Source organism: Podarcis filfolensis, assembly GCF_964270895.1.
Source record: "Podarcis filfolensis genome assembly, chromosome: 15".
Classification (NCBI taxonomy): Eukaryota; Metazoa; Chordata; class Lepidosauria; order Squamata; family Lacertidae; genus Podarcis; species Podarcis filfolensis.
Window position 1 is genome coordinate 34,443,342 of NC_139618.1, and position 18,743 is coordinate 34,462,084.

The 18,743-nt window shown below is 44.3% G+C and overlaps 2 protein-coding genes across 11 annotated transcripts in view; one reads left to right on the forward strand and one right to left on the reverse strand.

Moving 5' to 3' along the window:
* The window catches only part of GCK (glucokinase), a 49,921-nt gene extending 47,191 nt beyond the window's left edge, over nt 1-2,730 (reverse strand). For 2 of the 5 annotated variants that reach the window (XM_083588806.1, XM_083588805.1), the window contains exon 1: nt 1,724-1,814. Coding sequence is in view for 2 of the 5 variants with exons in the window: in XM_083588807.1 (XP_083444933.1) it covers nt 1,724-1,765 (42 nt within the window). In the remaining 3 variants the exon portion in view is untranslated. Of the gene's footprint in view, nt 1-1,723; nt 1,825-2,558 lie in introns of those variants that run through there. The other 3 variants (XM_083588808.1, XM_083588803.1, XM_083588807.1) reach the window with 3 other exon arrangements.
* Nucleotides 1,755-18,202, forward strand: YKT6 (YKT6 v-SNARE homolog). Of its 6 annotated transcripts, XM_083589146.1 has the most exons (9): nt 1,944-2,138; nt 2,739-2,932; nt 3,507-3,647; nt 5,353-5,435; nt 9,358-9,458; nt 11,222-11,326; nt 11,807-11,872; nt 13,804-13,905; nt 15,632-18,202. In XM_083589146.1, the coding sequence occupies exons 3-9, from the start codon at nt 3,544-3,546 to the stop codon at nt 15,665-15,667; spliced, it is 597 nt and encodes a 198-aa protein (XP_083445272.1). In that variant the 5' UTR covers nt 1,944-2,138; nt 2,739-2,932; nt 3,507-3,543; the 3' UTR covers nt 15,668-18,202. The 6 variants fall into 6 exon arrangements, 5 of the variants coding, with proteins under 5 accessions (XP_083445268.1, XP_083445269.1, XP_083445270.1 ...); XM_083589142.1 differs by lacking the exons at nt 1,944-2,138; nt 2,739-2,932 and adding an exon at nt 1,755-1,895; XR_014542141.1 differs by lacking the exons at nt 1,944-2,138; nt 2,739-2,932 and adding an exon at nt 1,765-1,895 and having other exon boundaries at nt 11,807-12,351; nt 12,404-13,905.
* The last annotated feature ends 541 nt before the right edge of the window (nt 18,203-18,743 follow it).

Genomic DNA, 18,743 nt, shown 5'->3' on the forward strand with positions numbered 1-18,743 from the left:
GTCCTCGTCAAAGCATTTCAGAAGGTGGGCGGCTGAAATTCTCAGCCCAGGCGGGAGAAAGCTAAGTCCGAATGGAAACAATGGAACATTATAGACATGCGTAGGAAATCATACGCGAGGGGTGGAAAGGAGGCTGTCCGCCTTCCACTGCCACGTCATGCTAAGGAAATCTCCTTGCTAGAAGGAGCATCAGCTGAGCTCTGCCTCTGGAAGAGGATGCCGCTGATTGGCTGCAGGATGTGGGCAAATCTCTTCAGCTGGGTGGGGCAAACTCCTTGACAAGTCGATAAAAAACCCAGGTTGCCTTATAATTCTGGTTGTGGTTAGAATCTTTCCTAGGAGAGGCAAAGGGGGAATGGAAGAGTTTGCAAATGTTTCTAAATGAAAGAATTGCAACAGGCTACTTTTCCTTGCAGCAAGTTGAATTAACCATGCTGCCTACCCCCAGACTTTTTTAAAAAATATTTTAAATTGTGTTCTCGCTGTATGTGTTTGGCCCCTCATCATAGCCATGGAATATTGCTCTAGGGTTCTCAAATGGAAAAGGGGGAAAAGGTATTTTGGTCCAGGAGGAGTGGCATCAATGGAAATCGCCTAGGTCCACACAGCTGCCCCTATGAACCTCCTGAGCCAGACCAATTCCAGTGGTCAGCATCTGCCAAAGAATCATGGGAACTGTAGTTTCTTAAGGGTGCTTGTTAGGAGGCCCCTGTTCTCTTCACAGAGCCACATTTCTCAGAGTTCCCTAGGACGAGGGATTGATTGCTAAACCGCTATTAAATGCAGCTCAGTTGCAAGTCCAAGTTTAATAGCTTTTTTAAAAAAACATTTTTAAAAATTCCTGCATTTTAGTGTTTGTGTGCGTTTACATTTAGAGAACACAGACAATATTTCTAGGCTCACCTATCTGGGACAAGCCTCATGGAATCCAGCAACGCTTACTTTTGAGTAGACATATGGGAGTGCACTGTTCAGATTCAACACAAACAGCGAGTGGACGACGTTTAAAAGTCACAACCTCATTTTAAAAAAACCCTATGTAGTTTTCGTCCTACGTGTTTTGTTAAGTGGAGCACTGCAACAACGAAATAATAAAAAGTACACTGCTATGCCCTAACTCCACACAGGTAGAAAATCAACACTACATTTCTACCAGCTGAATTTCTGCGTGCACAGCTGCCTTAAAAGCGAAAATGCCTCTGTCGTTGTCAAGCTTCTGTTGTATCTTTGTGGGGTGAATGCGGCTGTGAAGTGGGCACGGTTATTTAAAAACACCGATTTCCTTTTTAAATTTTTTTTTTTTTGCACCAGTTCCTATATATTTACCACCGCTCTTGCCCCGCACATGGAGGATTGTGCCTGATTGCAAAAGCGAACCGGAAGCCTCACTCGTTGAACCATTGCGACTGCAGCCCCTTGAGTCAAAGCGAGTTCTGACGCACGCGCAATACGGCCAATGCGCTCCCGCGACGGTCCCCACAAAACTTATAACGAGTAGATTCGCACTGGGTCTACTAGCTTCCGAGTTCACTCTAGTGACTATCTTTTCCAGAGGGGAGAGTTCCCCAAGAGCTACCAGGAAGTGCGTTAGAAACTGACTCTCCGCCTCGTCGACTTAACTTTCCGACGATTAAACAGAAAGGGAAAGGGGAAAGCCCCCCGCTCCCCAAAACAACTCCATCTCCACGTCAACAGACTAGTGTCACTCTTGTAATATTCCTACCTCTATGGAGACTCGCCGGCACTTCCGCTCCGGGCTCCACATCCGGGTCGTCCAAAGCTTCCGCTTCGTTCATTCGCCTCCGAGCCGCTCGGGGAGCCTTGAGAGGCGAGACGTGACGTGACGTGGGAGGGGGCGCCGCCCGGAGCAGAATCGGAGCTCCCCGTGCCGTGAGGTGAGCGAGGCGCGCGCTTGGCCGTTGACCTGTCGACGTCGTCGGCTGAGGGAGGGAGGGAGGGAGGGAGGTGGCCGGCGGGGGACCTCGCAGAGCCCAGGCGGGGGCCGAGAAGGCCCTCCCGCCCGTCGCTGCTCCTCGCCCGGCCGTGTGCTCGGCGCTGTACGAAAAGCTGAGGCGACAGACCTAAAGCTGGGCTCTCTCCCTCAGGGGCGCAGCGAGGCGCTTTATCCTGGCTCACAGGTGACGCCCCTCCGCTTTACCCCGCTTGCTCCCCCAGAGGCTCTTAAAGGGCCTCGGGCGGAGAAAGGGCCTTTCTCGTCACCCGAGGCCTTCGATTGGAGGCTGAACCGGGGGTTGGGGGTGGGAGGCCTCTGCAGCGCATGCGCCCTGCCACTAGGCTTTAGTCCGGTGGTGGGGGCTCTTGAGGCTCTCCAGATGTTGCTTGGGGAGGGGTTATTGCTGGTGGGACAGAGAGAGCTGGAGGTACACATGGGTTCTCCACCCTTGCTGTGGGGCCTCTCTGATTTGCCCTTCTAGTCCAGGTATCTTTTCATGCCCAGGAATAATAATAATAATATTTATACATACATACCCCGCCCACCTGGCTGCATTTGCCCAACCACTGCCCACTTCTAATCCAAATATGCGTTCATCTCTGACCATATGTTTCCATGGTGGTTGTGTTCTTGTTGCACCTTGGATCAGACAGCGACCCACTAGTGGGTCCTGACACCCGACCCAGCACTTGAATCCCAGGGCTCTAGTCCGTCATTTTCTGCCGGCAGTGACTGTCCATTGTCTGTGACCAAATAGTCTTTTCTCTTTCCGTCTTGCTTTCAGAGGAGGGTAGCTGTCCTAAGCATAGAAGTGAGGCCCACTTGGTTCCGTGAGTCTTGCGCTTCAGTAAGATTGCAGCCATGCAGCGAAACAGCAAGGAATCTTGGTACCTTGGTACCATTTGAAAATTGATTGCTTTACTATGTTGGGACATCTTTTCTGGCTGGTGAGCCAGATCATTATCGCCGCACCTCCCAGTAGGCCATATTTGATGGGTGGATCAGCCTTCCCACTTGTCAGTCACCAGGTGTCATTGTGATGTCATGGGATGCAGTGCTTTGAAATCCCAATTCTTGGAACTTCAAAGTGCAGTGCAGCGCTGTTTGGAAGCGCTTTTGCTTTCAGACAATCCCAGCACTCCTGCTTGAGCCTCTGGTTGACTTGCAGCTTATGTTTTCAAATGTTCAGCAACATTTGGTGGTCCACAGGTTTCGGTTTCCCTGATTGAAACCTTGGTCTTTGAGCATCTCTGAAATAATGAGTGAGTGCTTGTAGTTTTTCGTATGTTTATCTGTGATGAATGTTTTCTCAGACTAGTGATGTAATTGTATATCATGCCTTCCTCAGTAAGTGTGTATAGAGTTGCTGTGTGAACTTTTAGTCTTTCTCTGCTCCATTTCCCAGTGTGTAAATGAAGTAGGTTTGGAGCCTATAGAAATCTAGTCTGGAGCGCATGTTGATATCCATTCCTCATAGTATTGTATCTTACTGCTGCTGTTTTCTCTTTATCTTACCTTATTTTTGTGCTTTTCTTTTTCTTCCTTTGCTCAGGTTGTTGAGAATCAAAGAGGCTTAAGTCAATAAAAGGATGAAGCTTTACAGTTTAAGTGTCCTTTACAAAGGAGATCCCAAAGTGCATTTACTGAAAGCTGCCTATGATGTGTCATCATTTAGCTTTTTCCAGAGATCCAGGTATGTTTCCAGTGCCTCAGAATGACTACTGGGGTACTTTCCTCTGATGCTCTTCTCTGTCCTCTTCAAGGACTTGAATTTGTACTGTAGGGTCCCCTTTGGCTTTGTTGAATGGAATTCAGGGTAGTGAATTCTAATGAAGTCATTCTGGTTTGAGAGTTGGCAAAAAATATGTGTATTTTTTGTTATCTCAACAAAGGTTATGATAAGTCTAAGCACCTATGATCTTATTTAGAAGAATGTTACTTCTCATTAAGAATTTTACTATTTGTTAAAAAGGTTTGATACTTGTGCCAATCTGAACAGACGTGCTTTGCTCTCAAAATGCTGCCCCTTTCACTTGTAAGTCTAACATAAACAGCTTTGAGTGTGCTCACCTAACCTTTTCCATTAATGGAGTTTATTGATGTTAAGTGTAGGCCTGGGTGATGTATCAATTGCCCAGGATCAGTATGATGGCTAGATTGCAATGGCATCTTCACCGGGCAGTATATCGTGGGTGAAATCACCGCTGCTCCTGAGTCCAGTTGGCACCAGTTCGTAGAAGGACTCATGAGCCATGGCAATTTCACCCATGATATCCCTCTGAAACTGCCATCGCCTCTGGCCCTCATACCGCGTGAGTCAGAGGTGGTGTGGTCTTGATCAGCTGAGAAGTGGGCAGTTTGAGGAAGCCTACTTTCAGCTGATCAGACCCCCTATCTCCAGCTTGTGCCAGTGGAGGTGGAGTGGGAGAAAGAGGGAGCTCGGCCGCCTGAGTGAAGTAGGCAGCAGCATCAAGCAGCCCCCACTCCATCAGGCACTGGGTTGGCTTGCACCCCTAATCCTTGCAGAATGGTGTTGAGGCTGCCTGATGCTGCCGTCGGGCCCAGAGCTCAGCTGCAGCATCAGCATCAGGAGGCCCCTCTCCCCAAGGCGCTGGGGTGGATTGCACCCCGTGCCTTGCAAAGCTGGGCAAGGTTGCCTGATGCTGCTGCCAAGAGAGAGTCCCTCCACTCCCAGTGCTGGGCGGCAGCAACAAGCAGCCCTGACTTGGCCAGGTTTCAGCATCGCAATGTATCACCAGATCACAATGTTTGGCTGGTGATACATCGCAATTTTGAAAAGCTGACATTGCCCAGCCCTAGTTAAGTGTATGTACCCAGGTAAATATCATGCCATTAATCTTACAGTGCTTAGAATTCGGCTCTTGAATATTAGAGCCATTGCAACAAAGCTATATTTTTAATCAGAATTACATGGAATGAGAACTGCTGCAGCAACTCAGAATCCATCTTGTCTCTGCTCATGTATTTCTTTGAACAAGCTTTTAGTTTTACTACAACATGGTTTAGGCAGCAGTTATACATATGGCTCATAGGCAGAGACTGGGACCAAAATATTTGACAGCAATGCTTTAGTTGAATGGATACATGTATCTATTGACACTTGCAGTTTTGATGAATTGTAGACTTGGAGGCTGCTTTTGAAAAAACTAATGAAGCCTTGCACTTTTAGAGTCTGTTTGGAGAATGACGATTTTAAATAGTAGTTTTTCCTGTGGTTATTTTCCTATTAACAGATGTGTTGCAGTGAGTTTATTTGCATTGTAGCTGCTAGTAAAATTACATTCCTCTGTGGGATATATATGGCTCTTAAGTAATCCATTTGGTAATCTTGGGGAGCTTTGCTGACTAATATTGAGGCATGCCTCTTTTGTTTTCAGTGTTCAGGAATTTATGACCTTCACAAGTCAGCTGATAGTAGAGCGTTCAGAACCTGGCACCAGAGCTTCTGTAAAGGAGCAAGGTAAGAGTTTACAGAGGTCTGGGCTGTACTAAGACAGCCTTCCCCAACCTGGTATTCTCCAGATATTTTGGACTACATCTCCCATCATGTTGGGACTTGGTGCCATTTACAACTCACAGCATGACTGTGCTGGCTGAGAATTGTAGTCCAGAACATCTGAAGGACATCAGGCTTGGGAAGGCTATACTAAGAGTTAAGGATGCAAATTTGCAAACTTTCAAAGATACGTAGGTTGGAATTGAGGCATGCATCTTTCACGCGATTACTGTTTCTCTAGCAGAAAGAAAACGATGTGTTGGCTCTGCTGTTCAGGCGAATAAATATTTTTGCAGTTCTCTTGCTTGAATTATTTTTACCCTTGGACTAAGTTGGTTGGGTTTTAAAGCATAGTTTAAATTCATATCCTTATAAGCAGTGAGCATCTTCAGAGCTGGCCATTGCCATCTAAGTTACAGGATGACATGACTTAATCCTGCTTTGGTGAGGCAGTAAAAATGGGCAGCAAGAGACACTTCAAGTTTCCATCTGAATGATGTGCATGTCAAACACACCCCATGGGTGGAGCTACTGTGTACATGGCCACACCTCTACACATTTTAAATCTTCCATATGTTCAAGCGACTGCCTGGAAGGCTCTACCAAAAAAGCTAATTTTTGTTTAGAAAAGCACTTCACATTATATTAGTTTGAGTAATCCTGGACATATTAGTATTTGCTGTTAAGTATTGTGATTCCTGTGAAGCAAGTGGTTGTAGCAGGAACTGAGGGGCAGTCCACACTGAATCTCCACCAAGTCATACACTGAATGATGTTTAGCTGAGGAGCTGCAGAAACCTGTCTGGCAACCAAGCTGCCTCTCCTTCGTTTCAGGATTACTCCCAGTGGGAACACAAACTCTGGCCTCTGAGTTGGCTACAATTTTCCTTCATGTGGTCTGATTTACTCTGTCCATCATAGTCAATAAATGGCTGTATAATCATTACTGTGTCTTCCACCTCAGTGTGCTGAGATTCCTTCTGGCTTAGTCTTCTTGTGTACTATTCTTGAACTTCTCTTTATAGAGCTTCCATGTACTTAAGCACTGCTTAAAAAAAATAAGAATGAAAGAATGTCAAAGTTAAGAACTTATAACACACAACCCTACTACGTTTTTCAAGCCAGAGCAAGCAGCTAGCCCTCCTGGCTGCAGTGAAAGCTTGATGGCTAGGTGACAATATGTGGTGAAATCCTAGAAGCTTGGGCAGGTAAAAAGCAAAGCTTGTAGTGAATACATTATATCAGTCACTTTGTGGGGGGTGGAGGTGGGGAGGCATGATGCTCCCAAGTTTTAAATGGTTTTATCAAACAGGCCCATTTGAAAGCATGATTTAATAGTTGACACTGCTGATGAATTAGAGGAAGACAAATTATCAACATACACCTCAACAATAATCACTGGCACTGGAGCAGAAAGGACTTGGATTATATTTATGCAGTTCAGTGTCTCATTGAGTTGTGTACAATATGGTGTCTTCAAGAAAAAAGAAAAATCCAAGAAAATTTTGGCTTGCCACTGTTTACAGCAGTTTATTCTAATGAAGATTTGGAGAATACTGAGATATGTGCTGATATGGTAAAAACATGGGATAGCTGAAATAGTTTATCAAAAAATCGTAGGATTTGAGTTATCTAGGGACCCCATACTTGTCCTTTTAGGATATGTGGAAGATATGGTACTCCCACATGACAGAAATATTATTCCATTTATTGATGGCAGCACCATTAGCTATAGATGGAGAAAGATTAACACGTGCACCCTGTCCCCCGATGAGTAGTGCATGTGAGTATGGGACATAGCTTAGATGGGCAAAGTAAGACTTTTGTTGTCTCTCCTATTGGTTCACACAGAGTTTTAAAAATTTATTACTGGAACAATAAGGTACAGGATGTTTTGCAAAGATGCTTATTATTAGGGGCAATTTGATCAACTGCTGTTTTGTATCTTTTTTTTCTTCTTACTCTCTTTTTGTCCAACCCTATTTAAGGATATTAACTTTTGTTGCATGGTAATCATTACAGTACTTTGTTTCTATACATCTAAATATACATACCGTATTTTTCGCCCCATAGGACGCACTTTTCCCCCTCCAAAAATGAAGGGGAAATGTGTGTGCGTCCTATGGGGCGAATGCAGGCTTTCGCTGAAGCCTGGAGAGCGAGAGGGGTCGGTGCGCACCGACCCTTCTCGCTCTCCAGGCTTCACACAGATCTCTGCAAGCCGTGGGAGCCCACGCCGGGCTCCCGCGGCTTGCGGAGATCTGCGCGAAGCAGAAAATGAAGTGGAAATGTGTGTGTGTCCTATGGGGCGAATGCAGGCTTTCACTGAAGCCTGGAGAGCGAGAGGGGTGGGTGCGCACCCACCCCTCTCGCTCTCCAGGCTTCAGGAAGCTATCCACAAGCCGTGGGAGAGCTGCGCGGTTTCGCACAGCTCTCCCACAGCTTGTGGAGAGCTGCCCGCACCCCGAAGCCTAGGGGCGCGCTGAGCTCAGCGCCCCCAGGCTTCGGGCTTCGCGCAGCCCTCCCACTGCTTGCGGGGGGGGGGGATAAAAAAATTTTTCTTTATTTCCCCCCAAAAAAACTAGGCGCGCCCTATGGGCCGAAAAATACGGTTCATTTATTTACATATATGTATAGATAATTTATCAATATCCTGTTACGAAATAGTGACAAAGTCTATGTCAGTTACTGTTTCTTATATTTTTCGTTCATTACTTTTTTCTTACGGTTTGAAAATTTTATTTAGAAAATGGAGGCAGGAGAAATCTTGGAACCTAGAAGGGCAAACCATCTCTCCTTGGTCTGCATTCCTTTGCCTCTATTTCCTGGTTCACGGAAAATTCATTTTTGGTACAGCACTAGATACCCCAGTGTGTGGCAGCTGTGAAGAAGGCAAATTCCATGTTGGGGATCATTGGAAGGGAGTTGAAAATAAAATTATGAATAAATACCATTATACAAATCAATAGTGTGACCGCACTTGGAATATTGCATGCCGTTCTGGATGCCACACCTCAAAAAACATATTGTAGGGTTGGGAACGGCAACCAGAATGATCATGGGGCTGAAGGATCATGAGTTTTTTGTTTAGAAAAAAGCATGCAGTGTTTATGAAATAATGCATTGCGTGGAGGAAGCGGACAGAGAAATGTTTTTCTCCTCTCTTACTATTAGAACATGGAGCCACCCAATGAAGCCAAATGTTGGAAGGAAAAGACAAAAGGAAGCACATAATTAAAACTATGAAAGCATTGGCTACCAAGCTGGATGACTTTTAAAGGGTTTAGACAAAATTATGGAGGATAAGTCTGTCAATGGCTGCTACCCATGATGGCTGTATAATATGTGGTGGAGACAGAATGCCTCCGAATGCCAATTGCTTGCTGGCATTCATAAGCGGGTAGAGTGCGGCTGGACTCATGTCCCTGTTCAGACTTCCTGTAGGTATCTGGCCATTGTGCGAACAGAGTGCTTGACTGGGTAGACCTTTGATCTGCTCTCAACGATTTGAATTATCCCTTTCTCAAAATTTAAATTATTCCTTTCTCAAGCTTTATTCACAGTGCTACTGATGGGGGTTCTACATTCTCTGTGCTATGAAGGATTTTTTCCCCTGTGCTGTGCACAATTCAGTGCTACCCAAACACAATTCTTCCTTGTGCTTGGAAGCTGCCTCAGTCCTGCAGTGGGGGAATTCCATTCATTCTTTCAAAGTGAATCTTGACTAAAGACTTGGGAGTTGATAAGTTCAACATGTGCATGCCTAAATAAAGTGCATGCTAAAACAGAGGTGTCCCCAAATAAACTTGTTATCTATCTAGTATTCAGACACTAAGCAACTTTATTGGGACAAAACATGAGTTGTTCATCTTTCTCTTCACTTCAGAGTATCTCTGCCATGTTTATGTGCGGAATGACGGATTGGCTGGAGTGCTGATTGCAGACAATGAGTATCCATCCCGGGTGTGTTTCACCTTGTTGGATAAGGTAAGTACCAGGTTCAACCAAGATAATAATAATAAATTTTATTTATACCCTGCCCTCCCCAGCCAAGACCGGGCTCAGGGCGGCTAACAACCAATAATAAAAACAAGTTGATTGAAATAAAACTTAAAAACAAGATTCAAATACAACATTAAAACATTAAAATGCAACCTCATCACAGGAGGAGAAAGGAAAAAAGAAAGAGAGAGGAGGGAATCAAATTGATTCCAAGCCAAAGGCCAGGCGGAACAACTCTGTCTTACAGGCCCTGCGGAAAGAAATCAGATCCCGCAGGGTCTCATGAGCGTTCCACCAGGCCAGAGCCAGTGTTGAAAAGGCCCTGGCTCTGGTTGAGGCTAATCTAACTTCCTTAGGGCCCGGGATCTCTAGGGTGTTGCTATTTATGGACCTTAAGGTCCTCTGTGGGGCATACCGGGACATGACCTATGATTCTGCAGCTGAGCTGCAAGAGAGCATAGTATAGAAGTTTTGAAGCTGGACTATGGGCCTTTCCTGTGGTGGCACTTTGGAATGGCCTACCCCCATCCCAAAATAAGGTATGAGCTAAGGCTCTTAAAGTTTCAGCACATGCTAAAGCCTTCTTTATTTACCTTGAGCTTTACTGGTCCTTAATGCCTTCTATTATGAGAGTTAATTTTATTTGGACTACTGATTGGATTTTAATGTGATGGTGTCCTGTAGTTGTAGTGCAAAATTTTATACCACATTTTCTATGCTGTTGTACTTTACCTGGCAATGCATAATACTCTGCATATAAATATTGCTTGGCTCCATTACAGGTAAAACATTAGTTCAATTGGGGCATCACACCAAAGCATGGTTTTCTCTAACCATAGTTTAGAACTCCAGCTTAGGATTTAGACCAGGCTTAGGCAAACGCGGCCCTCCAGATGTTTTGGGACTACAGCTGCCATCATCCCTGACCACTGGTCCTGTTAGCTAGGGATGATGGGAGTTGTAGTCCCAAAACATCTGGAGGGCCGAGTTTGCCTATGCCTGGTTTAGGCAAAATGACCACCCCCACTCCTCACTGCCCTCTCCCTTCTCCAGTTCAGCTGAAAACTTTCAGCCCTTCCCTTCCCAAGGTTTGAGCTTCAAATACACAACAGAAAAATCTGTTTAGATATTCTTGTCTTCTTTTTTTCCATTTAGGCTTCATAAGTTAACTCCAATCCCCATGGTGCAGCAGCTTTTGGAGGCAGAGGGATGGCCATATATCTATGGTTTGTTTATTGGAAAATATACCTAGCCAATTACAAACCATGGTTGGTCAGACCAGACATAAAACTATACCTTAGCTTCTTTTCGTGATTGATGTGATACCTGAATAGGGGATTGGCTCTGGGGCCATTTGATGTTCAACTATTTTGTTTGTTTAAGGTGAATCATTTGCTTTCTTCCCAGGCAGTTTGAGCCTGGTAAATACAAGGAAAGAGACCTGTTTAGTTTCAAAGATAGGACTACCTTGGATCCACTTAGATTGTCCTCCTTGTTAAGGGCATAAAATTGGAGACTGGTTTTGATTTGTTACTGACCATGAACTTATTCTGGATCTTGGAACTACTTTGAGTATTTATTAACATTTCTTATTGAGGAAGGTGTGTGTTCCGGTAGAGAACACAGAAACTGGATGTCACTTGTCTGCAATTGGCAATTATGGTATTGGGGAACTTTGAGAATCTTGGTCTAGGTTGCTCTCATGAGTGAGAGGGCAGTTGAATTCTTACTGTCAGTTTGTATTGTAGGTGCTGGATGAATTTTCCAGGCAAGTTAATAGGATAGACTGGCCTTCTGGAACCCCGGCAACAATAAACTACACAGCTTTGGATGGTTACCTTAGTAAATACCAGGTATGACTGAACTGGGCTAGACATTTAAAGCAAAGAAGCTTTAATGTTGTCTGGTACATGATTTTAACTTGCCTTTCAATGTGTATTTGTTTTAGTACTATTCTGTTTTTGTTTGTGTGTGTGTGTGTGTGTGTTTAGGGGGGGAAAGCATGTCTTAATTGATCACATGTATTGCATGCTAGCAGCCATAGTCCTAATTGCATGACTTAATCTAGTTTTTACTATGTTATATGAGAAGAGGCTGCTCTCTGGGAAGAGTACAGAGAACTTTTAATATTTCTAGCAGAGGGAAGAAATACTGTTTTATCAAAATCTTCAGTGCCAAAATGTTGAAGTTTTTTATTTGGGTCATATATGTAGCTTGGCACAGTTGGAAGAATCTACTTTCTGATTATTCCGTTAAGGAATTAATGTCCTAATGATGATCTCCAGTTTCTCAACTTTGGCCTCCTATAACAATGTGATGTGTTCCCCTTTAAGAATCCTCGTGATGCAGACGCAATGACAAAAGTGCAAGCCGAGCTGGATGAGACCAAAGTCATTCTGGTAAGGGGCAACTCTGATAGAAATCTTGTAGAATTGGCACATGTTGTGTTAATCCAAGTCTCTCAACCTGGTGCTTCACTGCTGGTTGGCCCTGCTGGCTGGAGCTGATGGAAGTTGTAGTCCAATGTCTTGATGACTTTCTCATGACCGCTTAGAAAATGAAGGACAATACAGAATTTGCTGTACCTTGGTCCCCAGAGCATCAGAGACTACAACAGCATTATTAGGATATGTTGTCCCACAAAGCTGTGAAAGCTATACAAACAAACCCTTAGTTTTCCCCTTTCTTCTTTGAAGGGTGCTCTCTTCAGCATTAGTACAGTGTGTGAGTTACTGCACCAGTCTTTTAATCGGGCACTTGTGATTCTGTAAGCTGGTTGAGAAGCCCTGAGCTAAGCTGAGAACAGTGATGCAGTCAGATGGAACTAGGTCATGACTACTACTTTAGCTAGGAACACCCTTTGCTTATGATGTCATTAGTATCTGAATCAATCTCTTATAATAAACACCCTTTGTTTATGATGTCATTAGTATCTGAATCAATCTCTTATAATGAGCCTAGTGTTTCTTGTGTGGCAGAACAGAATTGTCTTGACTATCCTGTTTTGCAATCATGCTTTAGTTGCTACCTCCCCCACAATTTAGGGATGTCCTGATTGTGGTGAATTGTGGTGATGAGCAAATGCTTCAGTGTATGGCTGTTTGGAATCCTGATTCCTATTCCCATCTCAAGCAATGTGCCAGAGGCTGGGAGTTAAACTGAGCTTCTAAGATCTCTACAGAATATTAAAGCAGCTAAGAAGGGAACTATTTAACATATATTAAATCTTAAAACAGTGTTGCTTTCTCTGCTGCACTTAGGGAGCAGAGAATTACTTCTCTGGGTTAAGTGCTGAAACTTTGAGGTGTTGTTTCTTTGCAGATCTGTGTAAAAACTTACCAAGCCTAGATAATGATTATTGGCAACTTAAGCCTAAATATTAATGTTCATTAAGTCTTAAGCATCTGAAAACAGAGTCATCTGCTTAAGTGTTGGACAAATTAAAATATAAGTATTGTTCCTGCTACACTTTTTGAACACAGTTGGCTTCCCCACTCTTCTGAGAACATGCTTAAATAGTTGACTAGATAGCCTCTATTTCTTCAGTCAATTAGGAAAAAAACCCTCTTGAACAGTGAGGCAAAATTTCCTTTACATTTTACAAGTAAGTTGTTAGAATTAGAGTCTGAAGGTGACAATGAAAATACAAAACAAAAAACCATGAACCCAAGAATAAAACATACACCACACTAAAACAATAGATTGCTAACCCAATTGCAATAAAAAAGCAGCAACTGGAATGAGCTCTAAGGATGAGGGAGGTTTGCTGAAAGCAAGCAGTGAGGTCAGCAGGTGTGCCTCTCTGAGCAGAGAATACTGAGGAGCAGGGGCCACCACTGAAAAAGCTCCATGTCATCAAGCCCTGCTGATAGAAAAAGAAGGGGACACAAAGCAGATTCTTGCCCCAAACATAAAGAAAGAAGACGGGGCAAAAGCTTTTATTTATATGTATAAGCAGGCATGCACTTTTAAGAGTAGTTTGGGTTTGGAATTTACACACTTTTTGGCAGGGGCCAAGGTGAGAGAGGAAGGGACGAATAAATGCTTGTAGCGGTGACAGCAATGGAGTGTTAGTCTGTGTAAGAGCCAGATGTGTGCAGAGTCCAAGAACCTTGCCTTAAAAACCAATAATACTTTATAAGCACCTTCCAAGCCAGAAAGCAGATTTTCATTTTATTACTATTTTATAATACGAAGGGGTGGGGAGCTCTGTGACCGTGGCTCTGCCGATTCTTAAACTTGCTCTCTGCTGCAGTTTGAGCAGCTGGGCTTGCAATAATTATTGGCCACGAGCAGCCTCCATCTTTCAGCTTTGTCTTTTCTCACTTAGCACAATACCATGGAGTCTTTGTTAGAAAGAGGAGAGAAGCTGGATGACTTGGTGTCCAAATCAGAAGTTCTTGGAACTCAGTCAAAAGCCTTCTACAAAACTGTAAGTATATTGTGGCCAGAGGCCCAACTATCTTGTCTCACTGACGTCTCCTCTGTCTTTCCAGCAGAGTGTTCATGGGTGGTATGTTCTTAGAGCCGAGTGTTGTGAGACACCTACCATGTAATTCCTGGGGAGAATTGGCAGGGTGTGAAGTAATTCTCATATCTCTTGCTAGTCCTGGATCTGTGAAAAGCTCTTGTGGATTGTGATGTTTAGGACTCTAGCAACAGATTCTCTTGAGTAAAGTATAATTCTCCTTGCAGATCCACACAGCTGGATCATTGTAATAGGCTGCCATACACTTAGGAAGAGGGAGGTTTGGCTTCCATTAACATGCTAGATAATTGATAATGATCTATTCTCTATTGATAATAGTTGGGCTTGCTCTTTCCTCTATCTTAAAAAAATAAAATGTGGCTTCAGATGTCTCTGCCTTCCACAATGTGGTGATCAAATTCTGTTCAGAATTTCCTGCAACAATTTCATTTATTTCATAAAAATAATGACAACCACCCATATAAGTGGGGGAAAGGGAAAGACTGGGCAGCAAATGAGTGTTTTTGTCTGAGAATCATGGCTTTCTTGTACAGGTATTTGCATTGGAAATGGAACCCGGTCTATCATGAACAGTTAGATTATATTATCTGCCTAGCTGGAGATGAAATGGAAAGAGCCCTTAAATACAGGAAATTTAGGTGGAGGGTGGAACTAATAAGATTTTTCCTGCTGAAAAAGTTTGCGAATTGCAAATGGAAACATGAAACAATAATCATCCTGACCTAAATGTCAATTACTGCATGCCTCAGACATCTTGATATTGGTTCGGCCCACATTAGCACTTGGCTTCCTCTGGCTTGTAGCCAGTGCTAGTCCTATTCATAACAGACCCATTGAAATCAACAGACATAAGTTACTCATGTCAGTTGATTTCAGTGGGTCTCCTTGGATTAGGACTAACATTGGATGCAGCCCTCTGGCCCTATTCTTATGTATCTTTTCCTTGGTACAGGTATTGTGAGGAGCCTACCCTGCAGCTCCTTCCCATGCCAGCCTTTTCCCTTCTGGAACATCTCTCCTCCCCACTCCAGAGACAGGAGCTATCATGGTCCTTAGGGATTTCATTTCTATATCTCTCCAGAATTCCTTTCCTGGTTTCCGAGTGTTGGTACTTAGGAAATCAGGACAGATCAATAAACCAGCCGCATTCCTCCCTTAATAATCTTACTGTCTGAGCCGAAGGAGACCGACTTAGATGAGGTTTTGGGAATCCCCATGCATGTGATTCTGGGGGGCTGCAATATGGTGGTGGTGGTCACTTTTTAAGCCCTAAACTGCTTGGGACCCAGGCACATTATGGACCACTTCCTCCCACATCGGGAGAAGCCCTCTTGACTCTCTCCTACCCCACCCTCAAGCGATGGAGACTGGGGAGGATGCTTTCTTGCTTGAGGCCTTCCAGATGTGCTCTTGCTTTCTTTGGATTATAATTGTTGAGGTTTGTTTTGTTTTTTTGCTATTTTTATTATATATGAACCTCTGGACATTTTTTTAAAAACTGAAGGGTAGAATATAATAAGTATTCTTGACAGATAAAATGGATAAACTAAGCTGATACCGACACAAGGAGATTCTGTACAAGGAGGCTTCTGAGGATTTGACTTGCTAAAACCATTTAAGTGGGAATCTCTCAATGTGTGTGTGCTTTTTTTAAAAACCATCTCTTAAGGCCCGCAAGCAGAACTCGTGCTGTGAGATCATGTGACCCCGTCGGCTGGAACCTGCCACCTGCTCTGGACTTCATTCGCATTCAGGGCTCCAGGACACAGCAGTGAAAAGATGCACTCCTACGACTTCCCATGGCACTCCTTGTTTCCGGATATAGCCACCTCAGCCAGGCTGGATGCACTGAAAAAGGATATGATGTTGTGGTTCATGAATTTAAAACAATCTTTTTTTTCTCCTCTTGAAAAAAGGCATCTTGGGCCACAAGATGCTTGTACTATGAGGCTGAGGATAGACACTGACTTTTTTCCATTGGTACCAAATGGGCTCCCTGCTCTAGCTGTCTGGTGGATAGCTGCCGTGTGGGGCTCTCTGCCCTGCTTCTTTCTGAAACCTGCAAGCAGATGTGGACTCACTCTGTATCTGTTGCTGTATGTTTACGTAACACTAAGAAAACAGCCTGACCACCTGACGGTTGCAAGCCGGGACCAAGACTTGGCTTGTCAGTCTCAACGCTGCATCTAGTGGTGACGATGAGTTTCTCAGTGTGCTAAAATGTCCCGCGGTAGTTGTGGAAGCAAGGCAGGACTGCAGCCCGTTCAGCAGAGGAGCTCCAAGGGAATGAGCAAAGAAGTTCCCAGGGTGAGCTTGGGCTTGCGAATCTGCTTGGAATTATTTCCTTTTGCTCAACCTGGGAGAGTCTTTTGATCTTGTGACTACATTTGCCAAGGAGATAAGCAGCAGCTCATTTTCGTACCCAACACTTAACTGCCACTTGTCAAACAAAAATATTTAAGGAGGCTTGTTGTGGCATCACAAACTGGAGATCTGTCTCGTCTCAGAGCTTATTTGGAGAGGGCTTATCCATGGCACTGGTCAGTTTTCTGGTCAGTGGCTTCTGTTGCTTTTGCAATGCTTCTCCATATAATGTGGAAAAGCTGTTTTCACAGTCAGCAGCTCCCTTTCACTGGCAATGTGTTGTGTTATGGCTGCTGTTAGGCAGTGCCCCTGCCATGGTATTAAACCAGCAGCCCTTGTTGATGGCATTGTGCCATTGCCCAGAAGTACCACCTGCTGCTTTGCACAAGGAGCTGTGCCAGAGTTCTGTAGTTTGACCTGTCCTATATTGGGTGTAAAGTGTTTTAGCCGCTGAAGTTGTGCGTCTTGGTGTCTTGTAATGTTCTTGGCTGGACCTACATCCTCCCCACTGGAGAGTTTGTCCCTGCTGGCTAGTTTTGTTTAAATACCAGAAAACGTTGATAATAATCTCTTGTCTTTTCTATCAGTGGTGCCTGAGCTCTTAGGCCCATTCTGTCTTGGGAGGCAGGGATGCTATTCTACAATTGGAGTTCCACCCTGATCTTGCCTTTTCTGTACCTCAACTGTGGTGGGTGTGTCTGCACACAGGTGAGAAGAAGCATCACTAAAAAAAAAAAAAAGCCTCAGAGAAGGAGCCGTGAGAATAGCAGCTTTGGTGTCAACAGGACGGAACTGCTACGCTGTGCTGTTGTACATCAGTGGGATCCTGGGAGGGTGTATATGTCTGGGACAGCGACAAACAGCTATCTTCTGATCTAGGTCTCGTGGTAACTGAAGTGACATCACTACCATAATGCTTCCCTCTTTTCCGGAGAGGCATATGGACGGTTATAGGGACGGAGGTCTTCCTTGCTCCCATTACTGTGCAACAGGCTGTAGCAAAGGGGGCCAAATGCCACTAGGGCAGAGCCGAGGCTTATCGACAAGGACCGTGAGCATGAGTGCAATTTGTGACTTGCAATCTGTTCACTTTTTTGTGCTTTTGTGACATATTTGACTGTGCCGCTTCCTCATGGGCAACAGCAACTTCAACTTTCAAACCCATTTTTGCAATGTATTTATTACTTGATAAGAAAGCCTACACCAAGCCCAGGGCAGGGGTGAAATGGGCCAAGTGAGAGACCCAGGGTTTTACTCAGCATTTGTTATCATAGTTGACCTGTGTTGGCTTGATGGTGGATGTTTTGGGACAGTTTGGCTGCATTTACTTGCTCTTTGCAGCAGAGCCCCTCGCACACCTTGGCCAATCACAAACTTGAATCGACATTATGCAGACTGCATTGGCAGAACCAGTGCAGCACCCCTCTTGGTGCCAGTGTATCACCAGCCTTAATTTCTTTTCTTTTCTTCCTTGAATCTCTGCTATCTGAGGCTGTCTTTTCTGTAAAGCCCATTTTTTTGTTAATGGTCTTCTGGGCTTGATCTTAACGAGTTCTCTCCTAACAAGAGGCCGGATAGTGAGCCACAGTGATTTCCATTCCTCCTTGCTTTGGGAGAGGAAAACTGTTCCCGTTCGTCATTTTTTTAAACTGAAAATTAACTTCAGAAACTGACCCCGAGAAGTGAAACAGCAAGGCTAATTTGTAAAGTGTTTTGCGACCTTAGGCTCATGGGCTCACACCTCTCTACCTGTCCTCTTTCTAATGTGGAAGCTTTTACTAAAGATTGTATTTTAATAAATATGGCCTAACTTCTGTATGTACTGGTTAATGGATTATACCTACATGGATAAAGTTATCACTTGATGGTTCAAAAATGGCTTGTCTCGTATCATCCATGCAAGAATGAATTATGGTCCTCAAACTGTTGAATTGCTCGTGCGGAACGTGTAGCCTTCCTGATGGTGCTGGACTACAACTCCCATCATCCCAGACAAATTGGCCCTATTGGCCAAGGCTGTTAAGAGTGGGAGTCCCACATGGGGTGAGCCACAGGCTCCCATCCCTGGCTCCGGAATTGTATGCAGGAACCAGATACAGCATCAAAGTGAGCTTCCCTGCAGTTATGAGTGCCATCACTATATGGTAGGGTGTCAATGCCTGATATTACAGATTTACCCCATTCTTGCCAGATCCTCCTGGGCCTTCCTGTGTGATTAGCTGATTGGTTTAGATTTGCAGGGGGCTGTTCAGCTTTGGGCTATGTAGACCAATCCCTTGGAATACTTGAGAGCTGCATTTTCTTCAGGATACTGATCTATTTTTCTGTTCCCAGTGCTTGTTAATGGAGACAGCAGAAGTATAAGTTGTAGGAGCCTCCTGTCTCTGCCTTAGACTTGCACATTCATGTCAGTTATT